Source organism: Anomaloglossus baeobatrachus, chromosome 8 (assembly GCF_048569485.1).
Source record: "Anomaloglossus baeobatrachus isolate aAnoBae1 chromosome 8, aAnoBae1.hap1, whole genome shotgun sequence".
Lineage (NCBI taxonomy): Eukaryota > Metazoa > Chordata > Amphibia > Anura > Aromobatidae > Anomaloglossus > Anomaloglossus baeobatrachus.
In genome coordinates, this window is record NC_134360.1 from 123,794,381 (window position 1) to 123,810,019 (window position 15,639).

At 43.3% G+C, this 15,639-nt stretch overlaps 1 protein-coding gene across 1 annotated transcript in view; it reads right to left on the minus strand.

Moving 5' to 3' along the window:
- Positions 1-3,048: 3,048 nt before the first annotated feature.
- DDR2 (discoidin domain receptor tyrosine kinase 2) overlaps positions 3,049-15,639 on the minus strand; it is a 798,230-nt gene continuing 785,639 nt past the window's right edge. The window contains exons 17-18 of the mRNA XM_075321981.1: positions 4,119-4,268; positions 3,049-3,928 (exon numbers count right to left, since the gene is read on the minus strand). Of these exons, the coding sequence (XP_075178096.1) occupies positions 3,788-3,928; positions 4,119-4,268 (291 nt within the window). The 3' untranslated portion in view covers positions 3,049-3,787. The remainder of the gene's footprint in view (positions 3,929-4,118; positions 4,269-15,639) is intronic.

Sequence of the window (15,639 nt, forward strand, 5' to 3'; positions counted from 1 at the left end):
GAGTTCCCAAGCTCACCAGTCAATTCCTATTTTCTCAGAATGTACCCGACTGTTGATTTTGCTACTCCAAGCATGTCTGCTATCTCTCTGATGGATTTTTTCTTTTTTTTCAGCCTCAGGATGTTCTGCTTCACCTCAATTGAGAGTTCCTTAGACCGCATGTTGTCTGGTCACAGCAACAGCTTCCAAATGCAAAACCACACACCTGTAATCAACCCCAGACCTTTTAACTACTTCATTGATTACAGGTTAACAAGGGAGATGCCTTCAGAGTTAATTGCAGCCCTTAGAGTCTCTTGTCCAATTACTTTTGGTCCCTTGAAAAAGAGGAGGCTATGCATTACAGAGCTATGATTCCTAAACCCTTTCTCCGATTTGGATGTGAAAACTCTCATATTGCAGCTGGGAGTGTGCACTTTCAGCCCATATTATATATATAATTGTATTTCTGAACATGTTTTTGTAAACAGCTAAAATAACAAAACTTGTGTCACTGTCCAAATATTTCTGGCCCTGACTGTATCTCTAATGCTCCTATGCATTGTTGGATTATTGTAATATTTTAATATACACCTTTATAATAACAAGCTTTGCATGTTTGTATTTATTGATATATGATACATGTATTTTATTTTCTTTGAGAACACTCTGATTATATGCTTGCATGACTATATACATCTATGAATTGTCTTTCCTTTTATATGGAACTTTCTGTATAATGTATGAAATTTATCCACTTGTTTGCTGGAGACTGTTATGCCCCCCTTTGATTTGCCTCCGCCCTGATTCAGTAGGTGATTGATATGTGCCAGCCTTATTATAATTAGCTATCCCTTGCGGTTCACAATGTCTGTGGGGCTTTTATACATTATGCCCCGATGGGTGTCTGAACCCATATGCGTGAATTTTATTTGTGCCTTTCTGGATCGGGGTGGACACATATCACTTTGGGGCATTTCTTATCTCTGTGTCCCATTCTAGACCTTACCGCATACCGGGGGAATATGTTCATTATCATGGTGCACTGTTATTTGTACTTTGAGTTGCATTCCTTACCTATGTATGGCTCTGCCAGCATCCAATATGGCCGCGCGTGATTCGCATGCCCTGTGCTGCCGGAATTCTCGCGCACACTGAGGAAGCTCCGTTCAGCGTGTGGTGACATTCCCCTTGTGCACGTCACTTCCGTTGGGAGACCCAGAAGTGACGCGCAGGACTCGGGCTTTGTCACAGCGCATGCGTCACTCAAAACGGCGGCAATTACGAATTATCCTCACCGCTATATATACAGGGGGTTCATCATACAGGGTCACACTGCCCCCCGAGGAAGCTCTATTTGCGAAACGCGTCGGGGCGTTTCCCTCCACTACCTGGACCTTTGATACGGCGTTCATATTGGCACCATATATGGGTAAGCACTTGCTCCAACGTTAAATAATGGTATATGCCCCTTTTACTATATGTGCCATGCTGGGCCCCCCCATCCTTTTCATTGACTTCTGGGGCCATCCATTGCACCTTTTAATGTTGGAAATATTTTCCTTATACAATATGATGCTGTTGAGGTCCTAGTATGGGACATCTCTGACTCTTCTGTATCCCTAACCATTGTCAGTATTTTATGTCGCTACTTTACATGACAGTGCCCCTGTTTGTTTATTTATTTCTTCTAATAAATTATTGTATAATTATTGGGTTCGTGTCTGTCTTTGATTATGCTAGGCCCTATAAAACTCAGTTTTCTCTTTTTTGCCTGTTATGCTATATTGAGTGGCCGCTCATATTTGACTGGAATTCCATCTGTCATCCCTTTTAACTATTCATTAATAAAATGAAGGTCATCTCACACTCAAAAAACTCTAGTGAATGGTGAGATATGGAGCCTGAAAGTCAAAAGTTCAAAACGTTTTCACCCGTTAGGTCAGTGTTTCTCAACTCCAGTCCTCAAGACCCACCAACAGATCATGTTTTCAGGTTTTCCTCAATATTAGACCGGGAATAATTCCATCACCTGTGCAATGTTAAGGAAATCTTGAAAACCTCATTAAAGATAATATGAAAACATGATCTGTTGGTGGGTCTTGAGGACTGGAGTTGAGAAACACTGCGTTAGGTCATAAGTGTAACTTGATTTATAGACATCTATGGTTTTATTTCTTTGCCTGTTTGGATTTTATAAGTTGTTACCAACATTTGGTGACAAATTCATGTCAATAGCACCTTTAGCCATATATTTAATTAGAAAATTGGTGACGTGTTCAATACTTACTTTACCTGCTGTAATATATACTATATATATATATATATATATATATATATATATATATATATATATATATATACATACACAGTACAGTCCAAAAGTTTGGACACACCTTCTCATCTCTAGAACAACTGTTAAGAGGAGACTTTGTGCAGCAGACCTTCATGGTAAAATAGCTGCTAGGAAACCACTGCTAAGGACAGGCAACAAGCAGAAGAGACTTGTTTGGGCTAAAGAGCACAAGGAATGGACATTAGACCAGTGGAAATCTGTGCTTTGGTCTGATGAGTCCAAATTTGAGATCTTTGGATCCAATCACCGTGTCTTTGTAGAAAAGGTGAACGGATGGACTCTACATGCCTGGTTCCCACCGTGAAGCATGGAGGAGGAGGTGTGATAGTATGAGGGTGCTTTGCTGCTGACACTGTTGGGAATTTATTCAAAATTGAAGGCATATAGAACCAGCATGCCTACCACAGTATCTTGCAGCGGCATGCTATTCCATCCGGTTTGCATTTAGTTGGACCATCATTTATTTTTAAACAGGACAATAACCCCAAACACACTTCCAGGCTGTGTAAGGGCTATTTGACTAAGAAGGAGAGTGATGGGGTGCTACGCCAGATGACCTGGCCTCCACAGTCACCAGACCTGAACCCAATCGAGATGGTTTGGGGTGAGGTGGACCGCAGAGTGAAGGCAAAAGGTCCAACAAGTGCTAAGCATCTCTGGGAACTCCTTCAAGACTGTTGGAAGACCATTTCTGGTGACTACCTCTTGAAGCTCATCAAGAGAATGCCAAGAGTGCGCAAAGCAGTAATCAAAGCAAAAGGTGGCTAGTTTGAAGAACCTAGAATATTAGACATACTATCAGTTGTTTCACACTTTTTAAAATATTTTATTTCATATGTTTTAATTCATAGTTTTGATGCCTTCAATGTGAATCTACAATTTTCAGAGTCATGAAAATAAAGAAAACTCTTTGAATGAGAAGGTGTGTCCAAACATATATATATACATATATGTATACATAGATAGATAGATATATGGTATATTTATATAGACAAGGAGAGAGAAGACACTATTTACATTTTAAATATTTTTAGAAAAGTATACATTTATGATACATAAAACAAAGTTTCTAGCAAGCTGTTTTCATTTCTTATAAAATTAAAAATAAGTACTGGTCCCTTTGTCCATTGGTTTGTAAGGCCATTGTTACAGGACCCATGCCTTCCAAAATAAACTTCCCCAAGCCGTTGAACGCCGATATCGAATAAAAGTTTTTTTTGTCTTTGTCAATAATTTGTAAGAAAAAAAAATCTCTTGATCGCTATCAAAACTGAAGAAAGATTTTTTTTTAATTAAGTAAATAGATTATCCACAATTAGTCACTTTCTAGGTGTCAGAAGTTGACGTCCACAGGGAAATGAATAACTTCAAGATTTTTGGGCCATGTGCTGTAGATTTGTTGTATTCTGGGATACATTTTTACAGAGTTGCATGTTATTCATTTGATGCCTATTAGTCCTCTTGATCAGGATCTGGTTGCAAAAGTTGGTAAATGTCTTGAAAGCTTGGCCGATCTTTGGTTTCTCTTCGCCAACAGCTCAACATGAGCTTATAAACCTTGTCTGGACAAATGATGGGCTGAGGAAGGTATACCTACCAGGGAAGAAAAATAAACGCACGTATTATATTTTTTAAAAATTATTATATTATAATTAGTATTACCCCTGACATGTTTAAAGTGACAATTGTACAATACTAATCCTATAGGATCTAATGTTAACATATCTACTTATAAATACACACTTTACAGAGATACAAAAAAATGTTGATCTGAAACATGTACCTGTTTCCCTTGATCTCGAAAAAACTCTCCAGTGTTCTCAATCACTTGCTCATCAGATATTTCACTATATGGTTGTTCTTGACAAAAAGTCAACATCTCCCATAAGGTCACTGCAAATGCCCACACGTCACTGGCAGTTGTGAATTTGCCCTGTAGATAATAAACATGAATGCAGTATATAGTATATGTATAAACAAAATGGCCATATTATTAGATAATCCTGCAAATTAACAAATAATGCTGGCCCTTTAACCCTTTATCTTACTACTTTCGCAATAATTTGCAGCTCTGGTTATCAAGACACTTTTTGCACTTTTGATATTTACAAATAAAACCTAAATTAGAAAATAATAAATTAATCTGAAGCCCCCATAGCATTTTTCTAAAAGTAGACTCCAGGCACATTGTCAAAATCCAACTGAGCACTTAAGCACTCCACCATTCTTTTTTTTTATTTCCCAGCTGTAGTTGTGCTTTAAATCTACGTCTCCTGCACCGTCTTATACTCACCTGCCACTGTCTTCATCTTTTTAGAGCCTTGCTCTGTTCAGTCTCTAGTGTTTTATGGAGCACACTGGCTGTTACAACTCAATACAACTCTATGAGAGCCTCGTTCTGGCCTTGTTTTGGCTGTCATAGAGTGACAGCGTCAGAAGTTATGGTTACAAGATGGAGCCATGGGACTAGAACGGCGTCGAAAAGGGATGAAGCTGCTGCAGTGTAAGCATAATACCGGGGGCAGGGAAGTTACATTTTAATTACCCCTCAGTGCTGGAAATAAAGAAATGCTGGCATGGTGCATTAATACACACAGACGCCTTCATGCAATTTTGTGTCAAAGTATATTTTTTTTTGTAAAAAATGTATAAAAATTCATATTATTGATTAAAAGTGTGACCAAAAAAAAATGTAAATACACCATACCAGAATCCAAAAATTTGGTTTTAAGCTGGAAAATTCTAATCTGGCAGTTGTCACTTTATGTGTTAATAGCTTTGGAACGCCATTACATATCCCCCTGATTGTGAGCCAGTTTTTTCATGCCATGTTGTACTTTATTAGTACATTTAGATGGATATGTTTTCAAATATTAAAAAAAATATATCATTTTTAAAGAATTAGAAAAAACGTATGCTTTTCCAACTTTTATTCATACTCTCCCAAAATATGCATAAATGACATTTCCCATATGTTTACCTTACGGTGTAATCTTTTATTATAAGTCAGTTTATCTTTTGGCGACATTAGATAGGTAAAAGTTTTGGCAGAGGCAGATCCTGGTTTTCTGGCACCCGGAGCAAGAGTTCAGTTTGGAGCCTCAGACTCCCTTCACTCAAGCGGGGAGAGTAGTTATCATGTGACCGCTCATATGTGATTGGCCAACTTACAGTCACATGCTGACAAATGTATGAAAATAACATATGAGTGGTCATGTGATGACAGCTGGAACCAGCAAGCAGAACCTAATCTTTACAGCATATTACACGTTTTTAGAATTGGGCATGCTACGGTGCTTAATGTGATGTTTAAAGGAGTTGTCCAGGTTTGTGATGAAAGTCTGCTGTCACTGTATGTGACCGCAAGTGTGAATATCACATACTTACGGTTTCATAACCTCTCTGTGACCCTGAGTCACCTCTTACAGACAAGCCATGAGGCAAGGAAGTCAGAGTCTGAGGTCAAAAGCCAAGAGAGTACATCTAAGACAAAGGGATAAGACAAACGTATAGTCACAGGCAAAGATCTGCTGTCAAGTAGCTGAATTCAGAGTGTGTCAAGGCAAAAGGGGGTACTCCAAGCAAGTAGTCAAAAGGGAAATCCATGATCAGGCAAGAAGATCAGAATTTTAGAGCACAAAGCAAATACACCGCTGACCAAAGCTACAACTGGCAGTGGTCTGACGAGTGCCAGACAGCCAAATAGACAGGTAGTCACCCTAAATGTGTGACACCTAGAGGAAACCTCGCAGACCCAGCCAGGTAGGGCAGCTGAGATGTCAATCAGAATGCCGACAGCCCAACACTCCCCTGCCTCAGACTGGACGACTGGGCTGTCACTCACAATACTGACAGTCCAGCATGTCCTTTATTTTATAGGGAGGCTGAGATGTCATCCTCCATAGGACACCATGACTGGTATAATTATGACACTCCCACTCTCACTTATGGCACCAGAGAATCCAAACAATGTGCAGTGTGCACGGTGTGAGAAATCAGAAGCCTGCAGTCACATAGAGTGATTACAGGCTTTCATCATAAACTTGGAAAACACCTTTAATGCCCCAGTATAAACAAAAACATTAACTAGCAATGGGCAAGCGTGCTTGCCACTAATTGATACTTTGTTGTTCGGTACACTCTACCCTGGAAACCGTTTAGGGATAGCTGCTGAAAGAGGGATAGGTTTGGCATATAAGCAGGGATTACTACCTTACAGTGCATGCTGCTGCACCCTAAAACCAAAAGTTATCAGCTGCATTCAATGTAGGGATAGCTGCTGGAGGAGGGATAGGTTTGGATTAGAGGTATATAGGCAGGGATTATAGCCTTACAGTCCATAATGCTGCAACCTAAAATCAAAAATCCTTTGTCAATGCTGTATCTATTAAATTACCTAATAACACCGTAAAGTTTTCAGGCATATATCATCTACCTAATTTAATATATGCAAGGTGTGTGGTAAGGAACGGGGAAGTGGACTTGCAGCTCCACAGGCCAGGTGAAGCTGCACCTTCTGCGGAAGCCCAAGAAACACGCTTAGGATAAGTTCACACAGTGCGTTTTTCGCGGCGTTTTTGCGCAGTTTTCAGGTGCGTTTTTGCTCAGAAAACTGCATGACTTTGCTTCCGTAGCAAAGTCTATGAGTTTTCATTTTTGCTGTCTGCACACACGTTTTTTTTCAGCTGCGTTTTGTAGTGCCACAAAAACGCAGCATGTCAATTATTCCCGCGTTTTTCACTGCGCTTTTCATCCATTGAGTGCAATGGGATGTTGAAAGATGCAATGAGAAACGCAAATAGCTGCGTTTTGGTGCATTTCTAAGACCAAAAACGCATCTATAAACGCAGGAGGTGGGTAGTAAAGTGACATGTACAGGAAGAGGATTCCTTCTGTCAGTAAACACAGAAGCGTGAATCCTCCCGGTACAGTCACCGCCGCGTCCACCTCCAGTCCTGTGCATGTATGCTGCCATGCGGCGCCATGTTCGGGCGGGAGGTGGAAGCGGCTGTGAAAACAAAAGTGAACAGTAGAAAAAAAAAAAAGTCATACTCACCTGTCTGCAGACTCCCGGTGCCATGCCCGCTCCCATCTCCTCTCACGGTATCGCCGTTCCAGCTGTGTGCAGACGGCCGGGACACCTCCGATAGATGCAGGACCTGGCGATGGATCACCTGATGCAGTCACCTGACGCATCAGCTGATCGTAAGTATCGCGGTGGCGCCTGGCCGGTTTAACCTATCAGCGGATGCGTCAGGAGACTTCATCCCTGATTACCGGCAGCTGCTGCAGCGATCGGACGGGATCAGACTCCGCTGCAAAAGCTGCCGGCAATCAGCACATAAGTGAGTATTTTTTTTTTTTGCACCGATGCATCAGCTGATTGTATAAACTGCTTTTATACAATCAGCTGATGTGTGATGTGCTTCAGCCCCTAGAACCTGACACATCATCTGATCACTTTGCCTTCCAGCAAACCCATCAGATGATATTGGATCCGGATTGGACGGCGCGGGACCCTGACCCAGGATTACTGCGGAGGGGGGTGCTTTATTTCAATAAAGATGGAGTCACTAATTGTGTTGTGTTTTATTTCTAATAAAAATATTTTTCTGTGTGTTGTGTTTTTTTTTTATCTTTACTAGAAATTCATGGTGGCCATGTCTAATATTGGCGTGACACCATGAATTTCGGGCTTAGGGCCAGCTGATAATATACAGCTAGCCCTAACCCCATTATTACCCAGCGAGCCACCTGGCATCAGGGCAGCTGAAGGAGTTGGATACAGCGCCAGAAGATGGCGCATCTATGAAAGCGCCATTTTCTGGGGTGGCTGCGGGACTGCAATTCACAGCGGGGGTGCCTAGAAAGCATGGGCACCCTGCACTGTGGATTCCAATCCCCAGCTGCCTAGCTGTACCCGGCTGGACTCAAAAATTGGGCGAAGCCCACGTCATTTTTTTTTTAAATTATTTCATGAAATTCATGAAATATAAAAAAAGGGCTTCCCTATATTTTTGGTTCCCAGCCGGGTACAAATAGGCAGCTGGGGTTGGGGGCAGCCTGTACCTGCCTGCTGTACCCGGCTAGCATACAAAAATGGCAAAGCCCACGTCATTTTTTTCGGGGGCAAAAAACTCCTGCATTCAGTCCTGGATGGAGGATGCTGAGCCTTGTAGTTCTGCAGCTGCTGTCTGCTCTCCTGCATACACTATTGGATGGAGCATGCTGAGCCTTGTAGTTCTGCAGCTGTCTGCTCTATTGCATACACTAGTGGAGAATGAAGAACATATTGAAGAAGGAAGGAAATGACATCAGACCTTTTTTTTTTTTTCTTCAACAATCTTTAATGGCATTGTTCACTGATAAAAAATGCATAAAGACGCAGTGAGCAAAAACGCAGCAAAACGCAGCAAAAAAACGCACCAAATCGCGGCAAAACGCGTGCGTTTTTTGCTGCGTTTTTTTGCTGCGGGTGCGTTTTTGTGCGGTTTTTGCCACAAAAAACGCACAAAAACGCAGCGTCAAAAAAACGCAGTGTGTGAACCTAGCCTTAGCCACGAGATCTAGCTTTCTGTCACACTTTTAAGGGAGGCATGGGACAACACCCTTAAAGCCAGAACAGTGCTAATGGGTGGTTGGTTGGATGGCAGATAATGTTTCCAGTATGTTTCCCAGCACCACCTTGTCTTCCACACAGTCCAGTCTCACTAGCCAAGAGTCTGGACCACATAATCCTCATCCTGATCCTCCTTCCCCCTACCATAGTGAGTCCCACAAGACAAGTGATCTCACACTTGAACACTCAGAGGAGCTTTGTAGATGTCCATTTATTGATTTTGGAATCTCTCTTGCACGTTTCAAGAGGGCCATGAGGAAATTGTGTGAAGTGATGACCAAATATATGAGTAGCTACAGTTAGAAAAAGATGACAGTGGGGAACGGTAATTAGTTTCTCAAGAGGTAGCTAGCCTCTTCTGTTTCTCCTGATGTACCATCCCTGCCTTACAATAGCACATGTCCTATAATATTACCTGTGCCCTGCCCAATGCAGTTGCTGGGAAAGTCCACCGACATGCGGACAAGTGTTTGTGGTAAGCGTTGTTACATTTCCCTGACAGCACACTGGGTGAACTTTGTGGAGGCCAGGACTGAGTCAGACCGTATGACATTAAACATGCTACCAACACCTAGGATTGCGAGATCTAGTTACATCGGGGGTTCCTCCAACTCCTACACCATTTCCTGCTGTTGCACAGCTTCTAGCTTCCCAGTTGCAGAAGAAACTTCACAGAGCAGATTACATGGGATAACAAGCTTTTACTTATCCGAACATGAGGTAAATATGCACAGTCATTCAGCACTGCAACAGAAAGAGAAAAAATACTTCTTTTTTACAATTCAGTGAGTAAGAAAACTTTACACAACATTGCCATCTACTGTTAGATCAGCATAAAGTTCTCCTTCACACAAACAAAGAAGTCCTCAACTGTTGCATATACCAACACCTGCACCCCCTCCTCCTCCTCATCCTCCATCTCTGAATTTTCGTCTATATCAGTCACAAGCTGGAAGCACTGTAGCACTGCCTCAGTGAGCGGCAACAGGCTCTGTTGAAAATGATTTGTTTGGGTGACAAAGAGCACACTGCCGCAGAGTTGTGAAAAGTGCTAACAGACCGGACAGACCTGTGGCTCTCGCCACTGAACTTATAACCAGGCATAGTCGGGTGTGATAATAGCCGTAATATGGCGGCGGCTCTGATGTGTGGGAAGCTTGCACACGTACCATGCCTGTCCATGTGCACAATTTAGTGTTTCAGTGGTTTCTTAAAACCTACCCAAATTTGCCTGTGCTACTTGTGAAGGTACGCCAAGTGTACGCCCATTTCCACAAATCAGCTACAGCTACCACAGGACTGGCAGTGCTGCAGCAGCGCATGCAAGTGCCAGCCAACTAGGTAGTGTGCAATGGTTCCACGTGCTGGAACTTCATATTACACATGTTGGCAAGGCTTTCTGAGCAGCAGAGGGCGGTAATTGAATACCAGCTAAAACTTGTCTGTCTGTACGCTGGTCAGCCTCCACACAAAACCAATGAGTGGACATGGATGTCTGACACGTGCGAAGTTATACGTAACTTTGAATAATCAACCAAGATGGTGAGCAGGGATGACACCATAATCAGCATAACCATCCCACTTCTGTGTCTATTGAAATGCTTGCTGTTCACAATTAAAGAGTATGCTTTGCATGTGGACCAGGTGGAGATGGAAGAATAAGGTCCACAGACTGATCTTACCGAACCCAATTTCATCTCCTCTTCTCAGTATGGATTGAGTGATAATGAGGAGGTGGCTAAGGAGGAGGATGTGTGCCGCCCCGGCGACAGCCAACAGCTGCTCGGACCCGGATCCGCAGTGGCTCGAGGGGTCTCCGTATCCAAGGCGGCGTCGCGCCCCTACCTCGGAAATAAAAAGGTGGATTTGTGGTTTTGGGGATAATGTTTGTGACGCCACCCACGGTGTGTGGTAACGTGAGGGACCAACGCTGCCGGTTTGGGGAAGCCCAGGGACGCTGGTGTGAGGCAGCTCGAGTTGTTAACCCCTACGTGGGCAGAGGGAGTGGTGTCCCGGGGTCTGGTGATGGATGGAGTGGGGAACCCGTCGGGTGCAAAGGGATAATGTGTACTCACACAGTCCAAAGTCACTGACACTGACACCAGGTAAAACCAAACTCTTGAGTATTCTGCTTTTCTTGGGCGAGCACCCTGGGTCCGTTACCTTTTGGTGTTGCCAGTTGACCTGAAGCCTTGTTCCTTGGCACTGTGTGTCCTACGTGTTGATCCTTTACACTTGAAGCGTTTCAGGTCCCGCTTACCTGCATGGCCAGCAGGGTGAGCTTGCTATCAGGGTTCACGCTTGGGATTTTCTGGACAGTTGTGGGAAGTCCTATCCCCCTCATTGCGCTAGTACCCCGATTCTGGAGCGGGTGGTGAACGGTTCCTGAAGATTCCATTCTCGTCAGGTGAATTACTGGGCTGCGTGAAGCTACTTCCTAGCCTAGGGTCCACGTACCCCGTCGGGCCCTGGCCCCTGCCCGGTTGTAGCACAAGGCAGCCGGTCTGCTCTCCGTAGCAGTACCGTGCCCCTGTCACTACCCCCTGCGCCTGGGGTTCCAGCTCCTTTTGGCCAAACCAACGTCTGGCACCTGGGACGGGTACAGGAGCCCAGCATGACCTGTCCTGTCACCGCTGCTCACTGCTCAACTTTTACTCTCTAATTAAGATATCTGCCCTCCCTCTTCCATCCCTCCATCTGGGTAGCCCTATTCCCCCCCTCAGGCTGCCCAATGGGTGTTTGGTGGGTGTGGTGCGGAGTGTTCCTCAGGATTTGTGTACCTGCTGGTAACAACACCAAAGTGACAAGATCCATAACCAAGGAGGAGCGGGTACCATGCAGAAGGGCAGGTTGCACGGCACCCTTGTGACTACCTGATAGGCCAGGGCGTCACAGATGAACAGGAGATGGTTGACTGTGCTAGAAAAGGCACTACCGACACCAGCTTTATCCAGTCTGTTCAACGTGGATAGGCTGAAGAGGAGGAGGAGGAAAGAGAGGCGGAGGAGGAGATGGAGAGTTGTCCTCATTTTGGGAACAGGGAAGTCTTACTTGTTGGGAGCATGGCACACATGACTGATTTTATGTCCCCCTGCCTTTCCTGTGACTTTCATGCTATTCACATTTTGGCCAACACTGATTACTTGTTGTAAATGTGGCGCCCCTGAGGCTTCAGTCGCCACAGGGCACTGCACCTCACCAGAGGTGCAGTATTCATCCCGGGTAAGGAGGATTTCATTGCCGGTAAACCACCACAATCTACCAAAACACAGTTAGTGAGTATGGGACCACCCACTAGTTCAGTATCCCAGGGGCGGAGCTACACAACGGGGAGTAAGGTGACATGCACACACAGACGTTCAGTCAGTGACAGTCAGCAACAAGGGAACAAGTGAGACATGGGGAGAACATGGTCGCTGAGGGGAGAGCTGCGCCATAGCTCCCTCAGGATCGAGCGCACACAACAGGGTGTGGAGCCCTAGGCTGGTGGGCACTGCACGTACCACCACCAGAATCCGCACAGAAGAGGATTTCAAGTCTTCTGGCCCACACAAAGCGCCCGGGGCACAGCAGCATACTCGAGCCAGGAGCCGTGACAAAGAGCGGCACCAGTAACGGAGTTGCCTGCCATACGGGACAGGAACGGAGCCCATCCAAGGACTTGGGTCCCAGCGTGGCTTCAAGCCGCAGGGACTCACACAACACAGCGCAAATAGGAAGGACTCACAGAAAGAAACACCGGTTTTGACCTCCGAACTATCCGGGATTGGCTGGAGCCCATGACAGCGGAGTCCGGCACTCCAGTGGTGGTGACATCTCAATGAGTAAAGAACTTTAACTGCAACCTCTGTGTCGTCCAATCCTTTCCGCGCCATGTGCTTCTTTAATAGAGTGGACTACTACTCCCAACCTCCCTGTGGGCCTGAGCTCTGCCTGTGGAGATGTACCAACCTAGGTGCCCTACCATCTGCCCTCAAAGGAAACCTCTTGCAGCAGTGGCTCCTATTTTAGCCGCACACCACAGGTGGTGTAACAAATAACTTCTATTCCCATAATCATCCCCCCTTAATTGACACCACCGGGGTCACAGAACTGGACCTAGCTGCTGTGACCTCCCAGCCCCCTACACCATCCCGGTGATGAGTAACCCCCCAGACTTCGTGGGTGCGTCATAAACCCTTCTCAACCCACGATTCAAGGAGAACTTACCATCTTTCCTTCCTGAGGTGGAAAGGGCTAGTAATATAATTCAATAGTAGAAGTTGAACAAGTAGTACAAAAAAATCCCATTTTTCAGCAATGAAAGCAATGAGACAGTGCAATAAAGCAGTAAAAACAATATGTGTGAACACTAGCCTAAGGGGTGGAGGAGACTTTTTTTTCTTCTTTTTTATTTTGTATTATTTACAAGTCTTTATAATGTTTTTTAACATTATTCCTGGAAAATCAATTTTATCTTCAGTTTTGTATGTTTTATTGTCAGTTTATAAAAGTGTCATAATACTATGACAACACTGTTCCCAGTAGTGATCTGGGAGTCAGAGATGCATCCAGGATTAGATTGCATTGTTATATGTGTATAGGATCAGAATCAATAACAGCACAGAAATGTATTGCTTAAACCCCCATCAGTTCAGAAATATATCATTATAACCACCATAAGTACAGAAACACACCACCAGAACCATTATCAGTACAGAAATATATTATTATAATCACCATCAGTACACAAACACGTCACCAGAGCCATCATCAGTACAGAAACACAACATCACAACCCCCATCAGTACATAAATAAATCAATACAACCATTGGAGTACAGAGATACATTACCAGGACTACCAGCAGTAAATGAATACATCACCAGAATCACCATTAGTATAGGAATAAACCAACAGAACCATCATCAGTACAGAAACACAGTATCATAACCCCATTCAGTATATAAATTAATCAACAGAAACATCAGAATTACAGAAATACATCACATGAACCACCAGCACTACATGAATAAATGACCACCATCAGTACATGTTACATCATTTCTAATAGCTCAAACCCATATACTTTTCTATTGCATGAACTTACAACTCCCAGTATGTCCTTATTAATCATAAAGAGATAGTGGAAGTTGTTGCTATTAGTCATCATCAGACCATGGTCCATGCAGGAGCCACAGTACTGATGAGACATAGTCAGTATTACAAATCATTGACATCTAGATACCCTACAGATTACGGCTTCTGATTGGAGTCATTCTCTTTCTTTTTTCTTCATCTTGTTTAGATATTATGATAATTTTTCACATTCTCAGCTCATCTTTGCAGACTTGCATCTTCTCCTGTCTTCTGCAAAACATCCAGACAGGGTGTCCTTAAATAAAATAGCTGGATTAGAATGCTCCCAAATACAAATATCTGCCCTAACGCTGCACCCCTAAATAAATAATTGTTCTCTCTGTGCTACTTAAACAAAATATAACCCACACACTGTCTCATTTATGATACATGCCCTCCAGACTGCCTTCTCCTTTCCATACTGGGCCCCCTCCTCATACTGTGGAGATAACAATCACCCACCCTTTGCTCCTCATACTGTCTTTTCACCAGTTTTTAACCCTCACTCCTCTAACTTTGTACCCATTCCCCTTCCTCATTGCTTATCATACTATGTAGATACCAATTTCCCCCTTAGTCCCCATACTGTTTCCACACCAATTCCCCTTCACTACTCATAGTGTATAGGAACCAGTCCCTTACCTCACTCCTCATACCGTGTTCGCACCATTAAACCCCCCCCCCCGCTCTTCATATTGTATTTCACTAATAATACTGTGTCCACACCAATTCTCCTCTTTTGATCCTTATTCTGTGATCATCACATACATTCCCCCTTCCCCTCGCTCCTCATACTGTAAAGGCAGCAATTTCCTATCCCCTTGTCCTCAATGTGTCTGCACCAATTCCCCCACTTCACTACTATTTGAGAAAGGGATTAGTGGAAGAAAAAACATTAGTATCTTCCCACCAGGAAATAAACAAATTAGCAAAACATGGAAAAAATTTAGCTCCCATTGAAGAACCCTTCTACTATTTTTTATAGCAGAAGGGTTCTTCAATGGAAGGTAAATTTTCTCCGTCTTTTGCTGATTTGTTTTTTTCCTGGTGTGAAGATACTGTTTTTTCTTCCACTAATGCCTTTCTCAAATCCATTTTATGGTATGGCATGGATGATATTTCAATTATTTGGTCGTCCGATGTATCTGCCATACCTGCACTTGTTGAATATTTTAATATTAACCGTTTCACTTTGTTTTTTACCTTTAGTTGGGACCGAACTTCTGTCAATTTTTTTGATTTCATGCTTAATATCAGTACTAAAGGTAGAATTGATACTAATACTTTTCAAAAAAAATAAAGCAGGTAACCCCATCCTTAGGACAGATGCATGCCATTCTAAACATGTTAAGATTAATATTCCTGTTGGGGAAATTAGAAGGGCTAAACTAAATTATTCAGAACAAAGTGTTTTCTTGAAAGAGAGGAAAGAAGTGTGTAGAAGGTCGTATCCATAGAGAGTATAATAGTCATGGTCTGAAGAGGGCTATTAAAATGGTGGATAAAAAATCCAGGGAAGAATTGATTCACGGTAAAAGGAGCGTGAAAAATAAATTGGATAGACCTGT